Genomic DNA, 17,071 nt, shown 5'->3' with positions numbered 1-17,071 from the left:
TATAAAGTATCCTGGTTTTCCCTCAATAATCGGAGCTGGATCACTAAGACTTCGAGCCGAGCTAAGTCACTGAATAAAGGGGCTGTACCACTGACTGAGCTGAGTTCTGTGTGTGATCCTGCCTCTCCGGAGAGAGCTGTCTCTTCCTTCGTAAACCGGTAAACCGCGACTCACGGAAATCCAGCTTTAGCCGTCCTGCACCTCCCCTCGTGACCCGGCAGCTGACGGGTCCCGAACTTAGAGAGAGAATGCACGGTGGATTGGGACGGAACCTGACCGGGCCAGCCCGGGTAGCAGAGAGCCTCAACAACGCGGAGAAGCAGGGACCCAAACGGCAGACGCGGTGCGGCCCCCGCCGGTGCGCGCAGGAGACCGGCGCCACGCCCAGCAGCTGGCGCTCCGAGATCCCTGCGCCCCCATACAGTCAGCCTCACAATAATGACTAGGCATGCCAGGCCAACAGAATGACAGGAGGGGTTGTCAGAAAGAGCTGTGTCTATGAGCCTAGAGCAGGGAGAATGACTCAGGACCACCAAGCAACCAAGGTGACAGCAGATCAAGGTGAGGATGGTGGCACCTGCAAAGCCAACCACGCCACACAGGGAAAGAGGCCTGAGACTCCAACCCAAGAATCAAGAGAGACCCTCAAAGATAGCACTCAAGAGGTAAGTTCTGACTTTAGGAGATATATCTCTCTTCTCTCCCTCCCAGAACCACACCAACATGACAAAAAAAAAGGATTCAAAATAAAACAAGGAAGCTGGAGAGATGGCTCAGTGATTAAGAGCACTGGCTACTCTTGCAGAGGACCTGGATTCAATTCCCCCCATCCACATGGCAGCTAACAAATGTCTGTACCTCCAGTTCCAGGGGATCTGACTCCCTCTTCAGGCCTCCACAGGTATGGTACACTTACACACATGCAGGCAATACACTCAAACACATAAAAGTTTTTTAATAAATTTATTTCAAGCTTTATTTTAAATGCATTTAAAATGGGGAGACGGCTCAGCAGTTAGGAGCACTTATTACTCTTACAGAGGACCCAGGTTTGGCTACCAGCACCCAAATCATGATTCACAACCAACTATAAACCTAGTCCCAGGGGATCCAACACTCTTCTGGCCTCCACAGGGACCAGGCACTCATGTGATGTACATACATTCATACAGACTAAACACTTAACAAAAAATAAAAATACATAAATCTTAAAATGAAAAAACAAAATACAAGGAAGCAAAAGCACTCAAGATCAAAGGCAAGGTGGAAGGTTGCAGGAAGTCAGTCTTACAAGTTTTCAGTCAACCAGCAATAGTTGACACCAAACTGACCCCACAGGAAGACTCTAGCAAGAACTGAGCCAACTCATCCCAAGCCTCAAGGCCCCTCCAGAACTCCAGGGGCCCCAGGATTAGAGAAAGCTGAGTGGGAGGGTGGATGAAGCACAGGCCCAAAACAGGGCATGTCTGGACCTCCAGCCCGACAGGCAGGAAAAGGGAGGTGCCCTCTCTAGGAATAACTAGGCCACTGTGGCCACAATGTAGACAGAACAGTGCACAGAACAGAAACTGGGGTTCAATGAAAAATCTGTACCCTGCAGGGGAGGCACCTGCAGATCTGCCATCAGGCTCAGGCACCCCAGACAGCTTCCTTAAAGGAATCATTCATCTCTGAGGAAAGAAGCAACTCCAGGGAAAAACTCATCAGCTTTTTAGAAGGCCCTCCCAAAGGCCAATGGATACCCAAACACCTACAGCAAAAGCACAGCCTGTGTGCAGTGAGCTTCGGTGATGGCTTCCTACATGTGAAAAGCCAGACAGAATTAAGGTTTCAATGAAAAAAGCCTTGAATACAAATGGAACATGGAACCAGCAAAACAGAAAGAAACACCAAGGAAACAATGAGGAAGCAGGAGAGTTGGTCTCTTTTCTGATTCTTCTGAAACATGGTATCAATAGTGAGAACAGGGCCCAAGGGTTGGAGAGATGGCTCAATGGTTAGGGCAATTACTGCTCTTCTTCCACTCTTCTTCCAGGACTGGGGTTCAGTTCCCAGCACCCACATGGAGGCTAACTCCAGTTCCAGGGGATCTGATGCCCTCTTCTGGCTTCTGTGGGCACTGTACACAAGGGTGCTACATCTATGTAGTTAAAACACTCATACACATAAAATAAAAATAAATCAGCCAGGTGTGGTGGTGCATGCCTTTAATCCCAGCACTTGGAGGCAAAGATCTCTGTGAGATGGAGGCCAGCCTGGTCTACACAATGAGTTCCAGGCCAGCTGGGGCTATAGGGAAACCCTGTCTCAAAAAGCAAAGTAAAACAAAACAAAAAATGTAATTAAAACAAAAAAAAGTCAGATGAGGCTGGCTAGGCATGGCAATACACACCTGTAATCTCAACACTTTAGAGGCTAAGGCAGGAGGATGGCAAGTTTGAGGTCAGCCAAAGTTCGAGGGCAGTCTGAGCTACATAGCAAAACTCTTGTTTCTAAGAACTAACAAGATAAGCCTGTTTTAGTGGAAAGTAGAAAATAGGGACAAAAGTAGTGTTTTATCATAATCCTTTTAACAAGCTACAACTGACTTTCTGACTAATCCTCCCTTGGTACTGTCTATTCAGTCAGGCAGGACATGTCTCAGGGAGACCTACTCTTCTTTCCAGTGCACGCCTCTGTGGGCCCTGGACACCAGATCCAGCACAATAGACTCTGGGACACTCCTGCAACACAAGTATGGACCTCCCCTCCTAGAACAACAGCTTGCCTACCCCCACCCCAGCTCTCTGCAGGCAGCTCACCTCCCTGGCAGCATCTTGGCGATCTCAGCCCAGCGATTGCCCAATACTTTATGGGCCTCACAAATGATGCGGTCCTCCTCCTCGGTCCAGCAGGACTTTTTCACCTCAGGGTTGAGGTGGTTGTGCCAGCGCTCACGGCACTGCTTCCCCAGCCGGCCCTTCAGGTGCTTGGCAATCAGCGTCCACTGTTTTGTGCCATACTTCTTGACCAGCTCAATGACCTTGGAGGAAAAGCATCAGTGAGCCACTGGGACCAGCCCCTCTATCACCTTCACTTCAGCATCTTCAAACTCAAGTGGGTCCCACTCTGATCTTGAGAAGAGCCAATGCCCTCCACTCCTTAGGCAACACAGGAAGCACTGGGGTTACTGGGGACCCTTTTACTGCCTCCTGAGGGCCTTATATCTTTGTCACTTACTGCCTAGAATAAAAGAAGGCTAAGAGTATCTGGAAATCTAAACAACAGGAGCCAGCATGCTACCTCCTGCACTCAAGCCTGTCAATATACTTAAAGAAGGGCAGAGAAAGATCCTACAGGGCTCCAAACCCACATGAGGTCAGCCACACCACAGGGTACCACAAATCCTTCAGGATTTTTGTGGAAATCAGAAGGTACAGCCCCGAATCATAGCAAATTCTAGCTGGATTATCAGTCTTTAATTACCCCTCTGCCAGGCCTTGCTCAGGACACAGACCACAAACAGCCACCTAAGCCAGTCCCCTCCCTCAATACTGGACACACATATTCTTTTTTTTTTTTTAATATTTTATTTATTTTATGTGTATGCATGTATTGCCTGCACGTAGGTAAGTGTACCCATGTCGTACAACGCCCGTGGAAGACAGAAGAGGCTGTTGGATCCCCTGGAACTGGAGTTAAGGACAGTTGTTAGCTGCCATGTGGGTGCTGGGATTCAAACCTGGGTCTTCTGCAAGAACGGTCAGTGTTCTTAACCAATGAGCCATTCTCCAGCCTAGAGACACATATTCTTATGTGTATACAGCCACAATCTGGGAAGAGTGGATTTTTGTACAGAAATGATCTACTTTACTTCTGTATAGTTTACAATTTTTTGAGGCAGGGTCTCACTCTTAGACCAGGCTAACTTTACACCCTGATCTTGCCATTTCCTCAGTGCTGATATTACAAGAGTACACCACCAGTTTAATATAAAGTTTTATAGTAATCACATACCACTTTGATGGGGGCATGCTTTTTTTTTAATATTTTATTTATTATTATTTTATGTGTATGGATGTATTGCCTGCATGTATTTAAGTACACCTGTGTCATGCAATGCCTGAGGACAGAAAAGAGCATCGAATTTCCTGGAACTGGAGTTACAGACAGGTGCTAGCTGCCATGTGGGTGCTGGGATTTGAACCCGTCTTCTGCAAGAGCAGCCAGTGTTCTTAACCACTGAGCCATCTCTCCAGTCTGGGGGGGTCATGCTTTTTAAAAAAAATTTTTTTGGTATTTTTGAGACAGGGTCTCACTGTAGCCCCTTCTGGCCTGGAATTCACTATGCAGACCAGGCTAGCCTTGAACTCAGAGCTCCGCCTGCCTCTGCCCCCTCAAGTGCTGGGATTAAAGGCATGCTTTTTAAACATAACCCATTCCCTTTACCTCTCTACTTTCCTAGCATGCTGTGCTTGCCGAGGTAAAATAGCATCTTTTGGGCTGACATCAGTAAGAAGCACCAGAGAGCTACAAAGGAACTCCAGAAAAGTAGCCCAGAGTACCTGCGTTTGGGGAATGTCTATGCTCTCTGTACTTTGGTTTCCAAAGTGGGCTTCTAAGAGTTATAGAAATAACTGTTCTACACACCTCACAGGACTATGGAATCAAGAGAAACAAAATATTAAAAAGCTGTGGATGTGGCGGCAAACACCTGTAATCCTAGCACTTAGGAGATAGAAACAGGAAGATCGGACATTCAAGGCCAGCATTGGTTGGTTACATAGTAAGTTTGAGGCCAGCCTGGGCTACACAAGACCCTAATCTTAAAAAGCAAAAAACATTCTTAGCCGGGCATGGTGGCACACGCCTTTAATCCCAGCACTTGGGAGGCAGAGACAGGCGGATCTTTGTGACTTCGAGGCCAGCCTGGTCTACATAATGAGTTCCAGGACAGCTGCCGCTACAAGGAGACCCTGTCTCAATAAAGACCACAAAAAAAAAAAAAAGCAAAAAGCAATCTTAGAGAAGGCATTAGGGTGGAGGAATAGCTCAGTAGAAGGGTGCTTGCCCAGCATGCACTATGTTCAGTCTGCAACACCAAAAAACAAAGAGATAAGGCATCACAGTCATGATTATGTGCTATAACCATTACCATTACAAATCATAGCACAATACCAACACCAGCTGTCACAGGCTAAGCAAGCCCTGTATGTGCACCACCCTCTATCTTTCAGTGTTCTATGTGGCAGATATGGTTACCATTTAAGTCAGGTACCTGGGAGGTGGATCAACTCTGTTTGAAGCCAGCGTGGTTTATACAGTGAGTTCCAGGTCAGCCAGAGCTATAAAGTGAGACCCTGTTTTTTGGTTTTGGTGGGGATTTGTTTTGTTTTTTTGAGACAAGGTCTCCCTGTAGCCCCAGTTGGCCTGGAATTCGCTATGTAGACCCAGCTGGCCTCAGTTTGCCTCTGCCTCCCAAGCACTGGGATTAAAGGCACGCATTATTATGCCTGGCTTAAGAGACCCAGTCTTAAGGGAAGGAAGAGTCAGGTAATTTGTGGGGCCAGGTGGCAGTAGTACTCACCTAAAAGCCCAGCACTTAGAAGGCTGAGGCAAGAGGAAGACTAAGTTCAAGGCTAACACAGGCTACAGAGCAAATACCAGACCAGCCAGGGCTACAAAACGGGACTTTGTCTCAAGAAACCAGGTAATCTGGCCAAGCCTGTGAGTGTGGAATAGGGAGCCCTGAAGACAGGTAAGGCTTGATGGGGGGGGGGGGGGGGGGTCTCGACATTTCCACATTTAACAAAGCACCTCTGCCAGCCTCACAGTGTGCAACTCACTGACAGCAGGTAAAAGCCCACTACATGTGTAGCTCTTTGCAGTTACCTTCTGGTCTTCTTCTTTGGTCCATGGCCCTTTAACAAGGTCAGGATTCAGAACCCTCAGCCACCGGTATTGGCATTGCTGGTCTGTACGGTTCTGTGAGAAGAACAGAAAGCACTTCTAGGAGTGCAAATTGGACTCTGGTTGAGCCCCAGACTCAGGGCCCTGGGTCTAATTGCATCGCAGGTGGTTGTGTCCTGTCCCATCCACCCAGCACATCCAGATGCCTATCTACCAGAACATGAGTGCATATTTTTGGTATGAGATACTCAGGCCCCATGGAAAGGCATCTCCCACTGAATCTAGTGGGTTGGGGGGGGGGGCGGTGCATTATCTCAAAATCTCTAAAAGCTTTGCTGGGACTTAGGGATTCCCGCCTGCTTTTTTTTTTTTTTTTGAAGAGCACTGAGGCCACATTAGAAGATAGGGAAATGAAGGAACACAGAGAGGATCTTGTGACTCACCTCCCACCCTCCAATCCCCCGGTTGCCTGAGGGACCCCAGCAGCTAGCAAAGTGTCACCTCTACAGCACTACTTCTCTCCTGGAAAACTACAGTCCTGGGGAAGGGTATTCTCATTCTCAGAGGACTTTGAATGTTCCTCTGTGGTGGTACCAGCCAACTGCATAGACGCCTAGTCTGAAGCCTGCTCCAAGGATGCTTCCCCAGTTTCAAGTTCATGGTCTAGGCACTTCTGGCTTGTAGGAAAGAAAGGCAAATGTACCTCTGTGCCTAAGAACTATAAGCATGCTAAAGCAGCTGTGTGCAGTATTCCCACTGGGCAATTCTGAAAGGTCCTTCACAACAGCTTACCCAGAACCCTTGCCCTGGAGGGGAGGCCATACTCACAGGAAAGTGGCTGGCCAAGAACTTCCAGTCTTGCTGTCCAAACTGCCTCACCAGGGCCCTTAGCTGTTCATCCTGCCAATGTTCAAAAGAAGAGGGCTTGGCTTTCATGTGTGGAAAGCCTTGTAGAGCCACATCCATTCACTCAGAGCACCTACTAAGTGCCAAGTGCTAGTCACAGTAGCAGACAGCAACAAGGACAGATGCCAACCAGAACCTCGAGCAAACAGAAGTACAGGCACACTGTGCTAGAGAATATGCTGGGAGCTATGGAGAATGAACACAGTATAGCTGGGTTGGGGTGTGCTGGAGAAAATGGCAGGCCACAGGTGGAAGTGATACAGGACTCTACATCATGCAAAGGCAGTGATGCACTTGGGGGTGGATGGTCAAGGGCCAATGTACTTGTTATAAAGTACCCACTGAGTGTTTCAGGGCGAGAAAGGTTTAGAAACAGGAGCCGGGCAAGACGGCTCACATCTATAATCCTATCTATCTCTTAGGAAACAGAGGCAGCAGGGTTAGCAGTTCAAGATCATCCTCAGGTACACAGCTACCTAGAGAGTTCCAGGGCAACCTGGGATACATGACACCCATCTCAAAACAAAATAAACAACAAAATCTCCCATAAACAGAAGAATTGACTTTCTCATTTATGGTTGGGGAATGTAGGTCAGTTGGAAGATTACTTAGTTTTTTGTTTTTGTTCTTGTGGTCTTTTTGAGACAGGGTCTCCCTGTAGCACCAGCTGTCCTGCAATTCACTATGTAGACCAGGCTGGCCTTGAATTCACAGAGATCCGCCTGCCTCTGCTGGCATTAAAGGTATGCTCCATTACGCCTGGCAACATTGCTTAGTTTTATCCCTAGCACCTGTCAGGAGACTCAGAAATTCAAGGTCATCCTCAGCTGTGTAACAAGTTGGGCGAACAGCCTGGGATACATGAAATCATGTCTCAAAACAAAACGAAACAAAAAATAGGGCAAGAAAGATGACTTCAGTGGATAAAGGTACCTGCTGCTAAGCCTGACGACCCTGAGTCCAATACCCAGGACCCACATGGGAGAGAACCAACCTCTGAAAGTTGTGACACACATACACGCCACACATACATAAAATAAGTGTTATAAAAAATTTTAAAAAGCGGGGTGTGGTGGTGCATGCCTTTAATCCCAGCACTCGGGAGGCAGAGGCAGGCAGATCTCTGTGAGTTCAAGGCTAGCCTGGTCTACAGGTCTACATAGTGAGTTCCAGGACAGCTGGGGCTACGGGGAGACCCTGTGTCAAAAAGACCAAAAAAAAAGAGAAAAATTTAAGAATTTAAAAAACAAGGACTTGAGAGACAGCTCAATCGTTAAATAGCACTTACTCTTCTTCCAGAGGATGGGGTTTGGGTCCCAGCACCCAAATGGCAGCTAGCAATTATCTGTTATGCCCTCTTCTGGACTCCACAGGCACTGCATACACTTATATACACTGAGACAAAACACACACTCAGAGACACAAGATAAAAATGTTTTTAAAATTAAAAACCAAAAGAAAGCCTTTAATCTCAGCACTTGGGAGGCAGAGACAGGCAGATTTCTGTGAGATCAAGTTCAGCCTGGTCTACATAGCAAGTTCTAAACCAGCTGAGGCTACAGGAAAACCAAGTTTCAAAAAAAAACAAAGGAAAACAAAAGTTGTAACACACATGCCAGCACTCTCTTTCACAGGCACAACACAAATAACAAGTAAAATAAATTAAAAAAATCTTTTTGAAGGACTAAAGATTTTAGCCTCTTAGAAGTCACCAACATCAAGTGGCTCCACAGCTACCTGTAGCCCCAGTTCCAGAGGGTCCAATGCCCTCTTCTGGCCCCCTGGGGCACCAGGCATACACACAGTGCACTTACATCCAATAGGCAATCTCACACACACATAAAATACAATTTTTTTTTCAAAGGACAGTTTGGCTCTGCCCCGTAAGTCCTTCTTGCCATGTGATGTTCTATACCACCTGGGGACACAAAGAGTCCCTCTAGCACAAAGGCCTCTACTTTGAACCTCGCAGCCTTCAGAATGTTGGGGTAAATAAACCTTTGCGTTTATAAACTACCTAGTCTCTGGAATTAGGTTGTAAAAACAGAAAACAGTCTGAAGGGCAAGAAGCATGTTAACAGTACTGAGGTCTCTGTCTGTTTGTCTCCTCTCTCTCTCTCTCTCTCTCTCTCTCTCTCTCTCTCTCTCATATTTTAGAGGCTGAGAACTCTAAGAGGTAAAGAGAAGCAGAGGGCTTTTTCACCTGCTTCCAAAAGAGGCACGTGCATCAAACATTCATATCTCTAGGCTTGGCTGGTTGGCCAGCCCCACAGCCATCAATGCTCCCCCTCCCCAGATCCATAGAGTAGCCATGTGCCTTACCTCCTCATGGGTCCATTTGACCTTGCACTTGCTGTCTCTTTGCTCCAGCAAGTCTGAGTCTGTGTCCTGGTAGTGGAGTTCATCCAGCTCCTCACTGCGGAGGGAAGCGAAAGGTCAAGGACAGCGTATCTACATGTCTTTACCTCTGGGGTTGTACTATGTGGCCAGGGTCCAGTCAATCACAGGAAGGGAACTGGGAGACCTTTACTTTTTCTACTTTTACAAGTGTGGTAGTCCATGCCTGTAATCCCAGCACTCAGGAGGCAGAAAGATCAGGAGCTCAAGGTCATCCTAGCTCCATATAGCAAGCCCAGCCTGGGCTACATAAGACTCAAAAAGCCAAAAAGTACACAGACTCTGCCTTCTGTTTTTAAACTTAACAAAGTGGGCTTACAAACTTATTACATTTATTTGTGTGTATGTGTGCACACACACAAACTTGCAACACAGCACCTATGTGGAGGTCAGAGGACAACATGCAGGAGTTAATTCTGGAGCTTGAACTCAGGTCACCAGGTTTGGCAGCAAGCGCCTTTATCCCCGGAGCCATCTCCTCAGCCTGGGCTTAGAGGCTTTTTTTTGATTTGTTGAGACGGGGTCTTGCTATGCATCCCAGGATGGCCTCCAACTCAAGGCAAACCTACCTTAACCTCTTGAGATTACAAACTTAAGCCACTATGCCTGGCTTTATTTTCTTTATTGTTAATTATTTTCAGAATAAGATTACCTAGCATGCACAAAACCCTAGATTCCAACTTCAGTCCCACCAAAAATAGAAAACAAAACAAAAAAGCCTCACCATGATTATGGTATTTAACCAGGCAATGGTGGTACAGGCCTATAACCCCAGCATTCAGAAGGCTGACAGGAGGATTGTCAAAAATTCAAGGCCAGCCTGAGCTAGAATGAAACTGTTTCAAAAACAAATAAAAAAACTCAAGGGGTCATAGAGATGGCTTAACAGGGTGCTTGCTGCTCTTACAGGACCTGAGTTCAGTTCCCAGCGCCCACGTAGGGCAGCTTTTAACTGCCTGTAATTCAGTTCCCAGGAATTTGACACCCTGACCTCCAAAGACACCTGTACTTGTGTGGACATACACACAGATATACACATAATTAAAAATAAAATAAATCTTTAAAAAAACAAGAACAAAAACTATCCAGGTCAGGCACAGTGGCACACACCTTTAATCCCAGCAGTCAGGAGATACCCTGACTTAATTATTTTTATTAGTTTTATTATTTCCAGGCCAGGTAGAACTACAAAGTGAGAGCTTGTCTCAAAACAAACACAAGGGGCTTCAAAGATGGCTCAGCAGTTAGCACTGGCTTCTTCTGCAGAGGACCAGGGTTCACTTCCCAGCACCAATATGGTGTTAACAACTGTCGGTAACCAGTTTCAGAGGAATCCAATGCCCTCTTCTGACCTCTGCAGGCATTGTACTTACATACATGCAAGCAATACACTCACACACATAATAATAAAATATTTAAAAACAAAACACATTAAGAAAAAGTATGATATTCAAAGCCAGATTCCCACTTTTCTTTTTCCAATAACAAGCCTATACCAGCACTGGACATTTTAAAAATAAAGTGCAATCAGTAAACATGAGAATTAAAAAAAATATTTTATTATTTTTATTTTATGTGCATGAGTGTATTGCCTGGATGTGAGTGCATCATGTCATGCAATGCACAGAGGTCAGAAGAGGGCATCAGATTCCCCAGGAACTGGAGTAAAGGATGGTTCATAGCCACCATGTGGGTGGTTCTGGGAATACGAACACAGGTCCTCTGTAAGAGCAGTCAGTGCTCTTAACCACTGAGCCATCTCTCCAGCCCCCAAACATGAGAATTTTAAGAAGTTCTAATTACTTGGGGAAAACATCTTAAATATATTCTCAATAACTTTATCCATTCTTTTTTTTTCTTTTTTGCCTCTGCCTCCTGAATGCTGGTGGCATTTTTACTAACATGCTTTTTTGTTTTATTTATTTTTTTTGAGACAGGGTCTCCCTGTAGCCCCACTTGGCCTGGAACTATGTAGACCAGCCTGGCCTCAATCTCACAGCAATCCACCTGCCTCTGCCTCCAGAGCGCTGAGATTAAAGGTATACATCAAGGCACCCAGCATAAAATAAATCCTTAAATTTTTTAATTATGTCAGTTTTTCACAGAAAGCTGGTACTCTTTGCCCAAGTCCACCATGGCAGGATCTGCATCAGTTCACCTCTGTATATTCCAAATCAGGCATGTGTAAAGTGGAAAAGCAGATTTCCAAACAGGCAAGATAATCACATGCCTTGTGCCCCAAAGAAGGCTTCCACTGCTGTATGCACACCTGTCTTCCCTCACATTCAGCATTGCTTCCCAGCCACTCCCTCATTCCCCCATGCAAATTGGAAACCCTCAGCTGCAACCTCTGGTCTTGACAACCTACAAAGGTCAGCTCTGCCTTCACATTCTGGGAGTTTGGCACTGAAAGGCCTAAAATGTTTGCCCAGGGAATGACTAGATTCATAAACACAAAAAGCTGCACCTACTAATCAATTTAAAAATTGCTATTTAATTTTAAAAGAGGAGGAAAAGAAGTGTCTAAATCTGGTACTACATCAGATACTGGATCTGGAATGCAGATTTGTTCTGTCATTTCTGACCCAATTCATGCACCTTCTACCATTTTAAAAGTAGGAGACAAAAAAAAAAAAAAGTAGGCAACAAGAATCTACAAAGTAGAGGCAGTTAAGAGCACTGGCTGCTCATGGAGAGGACGAGGGTTCAGTTCCCAACACCCACATGGCAGCTAACAACCCTGTGGCAACTCCAGTTCCAGGGGATCCAACGCCCTCTTCTGACCTACACAGGCACCGCACACCCATGGCACACTTACATACATACATATATACATGCAAAAGACTTTAGAAAAAAAAAGAATTAAAAAAAATTTAATCTATAAAGTATTGCCAGGTGTGATGGCACTTACCTTTGACCTCCACTCAGGAGACAGAGGAAGGAGGATCTCTTTGGAGACTGAGGCCAGCCTGGTCTACATAGTGAGTTCCAGGCCAGCCAGCTATAGTGAGACCCTGTCTCAAAAGAAATAGGAAAAAAAAAAAGAAATCTACCAAGTACTAATCATATGAAACTGACTTTAAAATCAACTGCCCTCAGACTCTCGGAAAGAAAGGACAGAAACTGACCTAGCACAATGCCCAGATTCTATTAGGAGCTGGGCAAATGCCCGGGGGTGAAAGCGACCTGTGTGGACAAGCTCTGATAGCCCCGTGCTCCGCACAATGGAGACAGCTGGGAGAACTCCTGAGATAAAGTATTCCTGGCTTCCCAATTCTCACACATTTTCATGGTGTCCATTTAACAGATGTGGAAATTAAGGCCAACAAGGGCTAGGGGTATAGCTCTGACCTTCCTCTAAGTCCTCACCTCCCTCATAATCCCAGCTTGAAAAAGAGAGGCAAATGTGTGGTTTAAAAAAAAAAAAAAAAATCACATTTTACACACACCCTTTCTCTTGCCCTTGTAAGTTCTGGGCTGTGCTCCAAGGAAAGGTGAGTCAGAGGCTGAGAAGAAAGCCGGGCACTGGGGCACAGGGGAGTTACAGCGAGGGTCCAAGACAGAAGCCAAGCTTGTGAGAATAAGAGGCACAGAGTTCACCCTTCATAGGTCCTTCCTCTGAGCCATCGGGAGGTCACTCCCAGAGGGACACTTCTAGAACACTCCTGGGTACTGAAACTACCCTAGGAAACTGGGACCTAAACAACCACCATGAGCACTCTCCATGGGTCAGAAACTGTTCAACCACGCGGAACTCTGGGGAAAGTCAGCAAGAGGGCTCAGGCCTGCATCCTTAGCCTAAGCCCAGCATGGCCTTCTGCAGAGGGGTAAGTGTGTTCTGGAGATGGGCCAGGGCAGGACCCTATTATTCCCTCTCAGAGAGGCGGGAAAGCCCCGCGACTGGGCTCCAGACACACAGGTGTACGAAAGGTCCAGGCTTGACTCGGCCACTTATTCTCTAGTGAGTAAGTAAAATGGAGCCACAGTTCCTGCCTTTGCCCCAGGGGCTGCTGGCAGAGCGGTCTAGAGTCACATCATCAGTCTACGTTCACCCCCCAACTCTCCGAGTGGAACTCGAAGAGGGCCTCAGAAACCAGACCGAGCCGGCCACCGAACCCCAACGGGACAATGGATCCAGCCCCAGCACCCTCCTACCCCCGGCAGAGGGCCTAGGGGCTTTGTGTTTCCCCGGAGGCTGAACGCCAGCGAATCCGAGTCACTCCCGAACGAAAGACTCCCGAACGAAAAGTGTCTCCCAGACCCTCGCCCCCCCACTCGCAGTGACCCGAGAAACTCTGCCGGCCCAGCACAGGGCCTCCCAGCTGACACGGCTCACCCCGGCCTTCCCTTCCCTACCCCGCAATTAGGCGGGAGACCTATGACATCACGCAGCGCCCGGACCCGGACTCCAGAGACCCGCCCGTCCAGGCTCTACGGCCCAGCAGGCCCCAGCGCTCGAGCGAGGGGCCCCAAAGGCGCCCAGCGTGGCGTGCGCCCCCCGCATCGGGCGGCTCAGGGTGCTTTTCCCGCAGGGACTCCCCCCACCTCGCCCGCGCCGGTCTCGGGGGGAAGCCCCAGCCTTTCCTGCTCCTCTCACCCGCGCGTCCGCCGAGACATCCCCCCGGCCCGGGCCGCACCGCGCCCGACCGCCCGCCGGCTGAGCCCGGAGCGGGAGCCGGGCCGGGGTCAGGACTCGGGCTGCTCGGGCCGCTCCGGACCCCGGGAGCAGCTCAGACGTCAGTGCGTCCGCAGGTCCCGCGGTGCACTAGCAGGAACTGCGGCCGCTCCAAGCGCGCACAGAACCACTTTCCTATCTCCCGCCAAGTGCGTCGGCACCTCCCGGTCCTGGCGCGCAAGCGCGGGGGCGGGGCCTTGGGAGAGGCGGGGCCTATAGGAGGAGAGGGGAGGAACCGCAGGCCGGGGCACAGGGGCGGGGCCTGCCGAAGGGAGGGCGCCTCGGACCAGAGCTTGGAGGCGGGGCCTGCAGAGGCGAGGAAGCCTCAGACCAGGACAGACCCGCGGGAGGGAGGGAGCCGCAGACAGGCGCTCAGGGCAGGGATTGCAGAGTAGAAGCAGCCTCGGACCCGAGCACGGGGGCGGGGCCTACAGAAGGGAGGAGCAGTGAGGACCCTTGGGCCTCCGCCCGAAGCACGGCCTGCGGGTCTGGCTGGGCGGATGCCGCTGTAGCTGGCATCTAAGACCTGCAGCGCTTCCTTGAGGGAGGGTCAGCCTAATTTGGGATTGAATGAAGTCGGAGGTGGAGCCGCGAATGGATCTTAGGTGGTCCCAAGCTATCCACGTAACAAAGACAGGGGAATGTGCCGCAGGCCGGGTAAACTTCCTGAACAAAATCGCCGGTTCAGTCCTGAGCCTCGCCGCGGTCCCTACCGCCCATGCCCTAGGCTAACCTAGATTTCAGACTGAGTTAGCGCCTCTGCCTGTGCAAGTCTCCCTGCTTTCTCTCTAGCCTCAGAGACTGCTAAAAATGCATTTACCGCTCCAAACTTAAACTCTTCCTCGGGGTAAAGGCCTTACTCCATAAACAGGCTTGTAAAGTTCCAGATTACCAGCCCTAGAGGAGAAATTTAGCCTCTCAGCCCTAGCTAGGGCCATTAAGTGGACCAGGAACTTCCCACACCTCCCACCACTGGGGTCTCCTGCTCCCCGACTTACGTGCATTTTCCCATATGAACTGTGAACATCCTATGGTTCAAGCAGCCTCTCAATTAAAAGCAAGGCCTGATGTAGGAAGCCTCAAGTAAAGGTTTGTTGACTTAAGCAATTTCCGCTGGCCTAAACAAACTCGGTTTAGCAAGGATTTTCCATTTTAGGTTGTCATCTGTCAAGTAAATAGCCTCGGCTTGGGTCTATTTCACTTCTAAAAACTGCTGGCCACCAGGAAACAGTGTAACTAGCTTCTGCAAACTTCCTTTACCACAGCGGAAGGGGGACATAAGCATTAGAGGCTTCCACATCACTAAATTCAAGGGTTTCCCCCACCACTCTCCTCACAAAGTAATTCATGTGCCTGGTGGCCTTTCATTGCTGGTGTAGCTCTACAGGCATATGTCCTGGGGGTGCAGTCCCAATCCACCCCTCACTAATTGCATTATCTCAAACTACCACTCTCCTGTGCCTCAGTTTCTTCACCTGCATAGAGTTCATCAAAGTTTTAGATTTTTTTAATGTGTTACTGTTCTGTGTAGAAATTTTAATTCATTTGATCTTCATAACAATCTTACGAGAGATATACTAGTATTATCCTATTAGTAGATGGGGAAACTGAGGCACTGATTTCCCCAAACTCTAATTCTAGAGTCTATTGTAGGAAAGGGAAAATTGGCTTCCCTTCTAGTGTTTTTGGCTTGGCTACAAATTAAGTGGGTAGAAACAGATTAATAGGAGAAACCCATATTTTATGACATATAGTCACGGGAGTCCCATAAAATAAAGACCATAGGAAGAATCAGATGATCCAAGATTCCCAGCCACAGAAAGGAATGGGGCCCTAGGGCTTCTGGAGGGGCAGTAGTGACATGTTACCCCAGGGTGAAGATAGGAAGCCATGGTAGATAAAGGTGTTCTTGTTATGCAGATAAAATTCTGAATTAAGCCGGGTGTGGTGGCGCATGCCTTTAATCCCAGCACTTGGGAGGCAGAGACAGGTGAATCTCTGTGAGTTCCAGGCCAGCTGGGGCTACAGGGAAACCCTGTCTCAAAAAGACCAAAAAAAAAAAAAAGTCTGAATTAATAAAAGTAATTTTCAGCAGCCCTCTTCCTAGTATTGGCTAGATTTCTTTTATAGATTAAGATTTCCTTTATAGATGTAAATTTCTTTTACAAAAAGATAGTGCTGCAAAGCTATTCCCTTATCTACAGTTTCTCAGAATAACCCGTTCAAAGCATGCCAAAGAAGTGGCAGGTGTTGATCTCCTAGTCTATTTTAGGGTATACAGTACAAAGATACTTACCTTGTAGGGTGGTTATAGTATCAATAGATGAAAATGTATTAGGTACAAAGAACAAACAAAACATGTATAGGAAACATAATAAGCAGTCTGTTACTGTTAGGTTTTTTGTTGCTGATAAGAACCAGAGCTTCCCACATGCCTCTTTCTCTGGGCAACACCCCTAGTCCTTGCCATTACTAAGATTATTATGGATACTCCAACTGTCCTCATCCTTGTCCTACAAGGCCCAGGATGCTGCTTTTTAAGCAACACTCTCCCATGGAGATTACCAGTCCCATTTCAAGGAAAGGCGGGACCTGGAAGCTTGGGTAAGATATTTGCCCAAGGCAAGGGTCAGGAAGCAGATGCAGAGTCCACCTGGAACTGGAACTGAAGCCAGTTAACCAGTGCACTAGAGCCAGAAGAGTAGGGAAGCAGGGTCAGAGTTGTGTGTCAGGCAGCAAAAGGATCATTTTAGTGTCACAAGGAATCAGGTGACATTCACAAATGTGTCTTCCTTAGTTATCACCATACCAACAGACAACCTCCAGGGAGAAGACTCCCAGCAGCCTGGGTGCCACGACACCTGGGAGTGGTCTCTGGGGTCACGGCAGATAACTTAACATTCTGAATGGTGCTGGGAGGCTTTTTCTGGACAGGTCCTCCTAGGATAGGAAGGCTCTAGCCATTTAGTTATTCTTCTATCTGCCCCACCCCAGGCTCCAAACTGAAGACTGTTGTTGTCAGGAAGACAAAGATAAAATCTAGTTAAAAACTGGGTCTAGCAACAGGTAGGACAGAAAAACAGATTGATGACAAATGATAGTCACCTGTCCTTCTGAGTTACAACCCCCCTTACAGAGAGAGAGAGAGAGAGAGAGAGAGAGAGAGAGAGAGAGAACGAGAACTACAGAGAAAATTTTGTTTTT

At 47.8% G+C, this 17,071-nt stretch overlaps 1 protein-coding gene across 1 annotated transcript in view; it reads right to left on the bottom strand.

Moving 5' to 3' along the window:
- The window catches only part of Mybl2 (MYB proto-oncogene like 2), a 42,453-nt gene extending 28,413 nt beyond the window's left edge, over positions 1–14,040 (bottom strand). Inside the window, exons 1-5 of the mRNA XM_008850990.3 lie at positions 13,790–14,040; positions 9,118–9,211; positions 6,718–6,789; positions 5,872–5,964; positions 2,802–3,022 (exon numbers count right to left, since the gene is read on the bottom strand). Coding sequence (XP_008849212.1) covers positions 2,802–3,022; positions 5,872–5,964; positions 6,718–6,789; positions 9,118–9,211; positions 13,790–13,809 — 500 coding nt within the window. The 5' untranslated portion in view covers positions 13,810–14,040. The remainder of the gene's footprint in view (positions 1–2,801; positions 3,023–5,871; positions 5,965–6,717; positions 6,790–9,117; positions 9,212–13,789) is intronic.
- Positions 14,041–17,071: the final 3,031 nt, after the last annotated feature.

The sequence above is a fragment of the Nannospalax galili genome, unplaced genomic scaffold, assembly GCF_000622305.1.
Source record: "Nannospalax galili isolate Female #2095 unplaced genomic scaffold, S.galili_v1.0 scaffold205, whole genome shotgun sequence".
Lineage (NCBI taxonomy): Eukaryota > Metazoa > Chordata > Mammalia > Rodentia > Spalacidae > Nannospalax > Nannospalax galili.
This window is presented reverse-complemented; position numbering and strand designations above follow the sequence as displayed.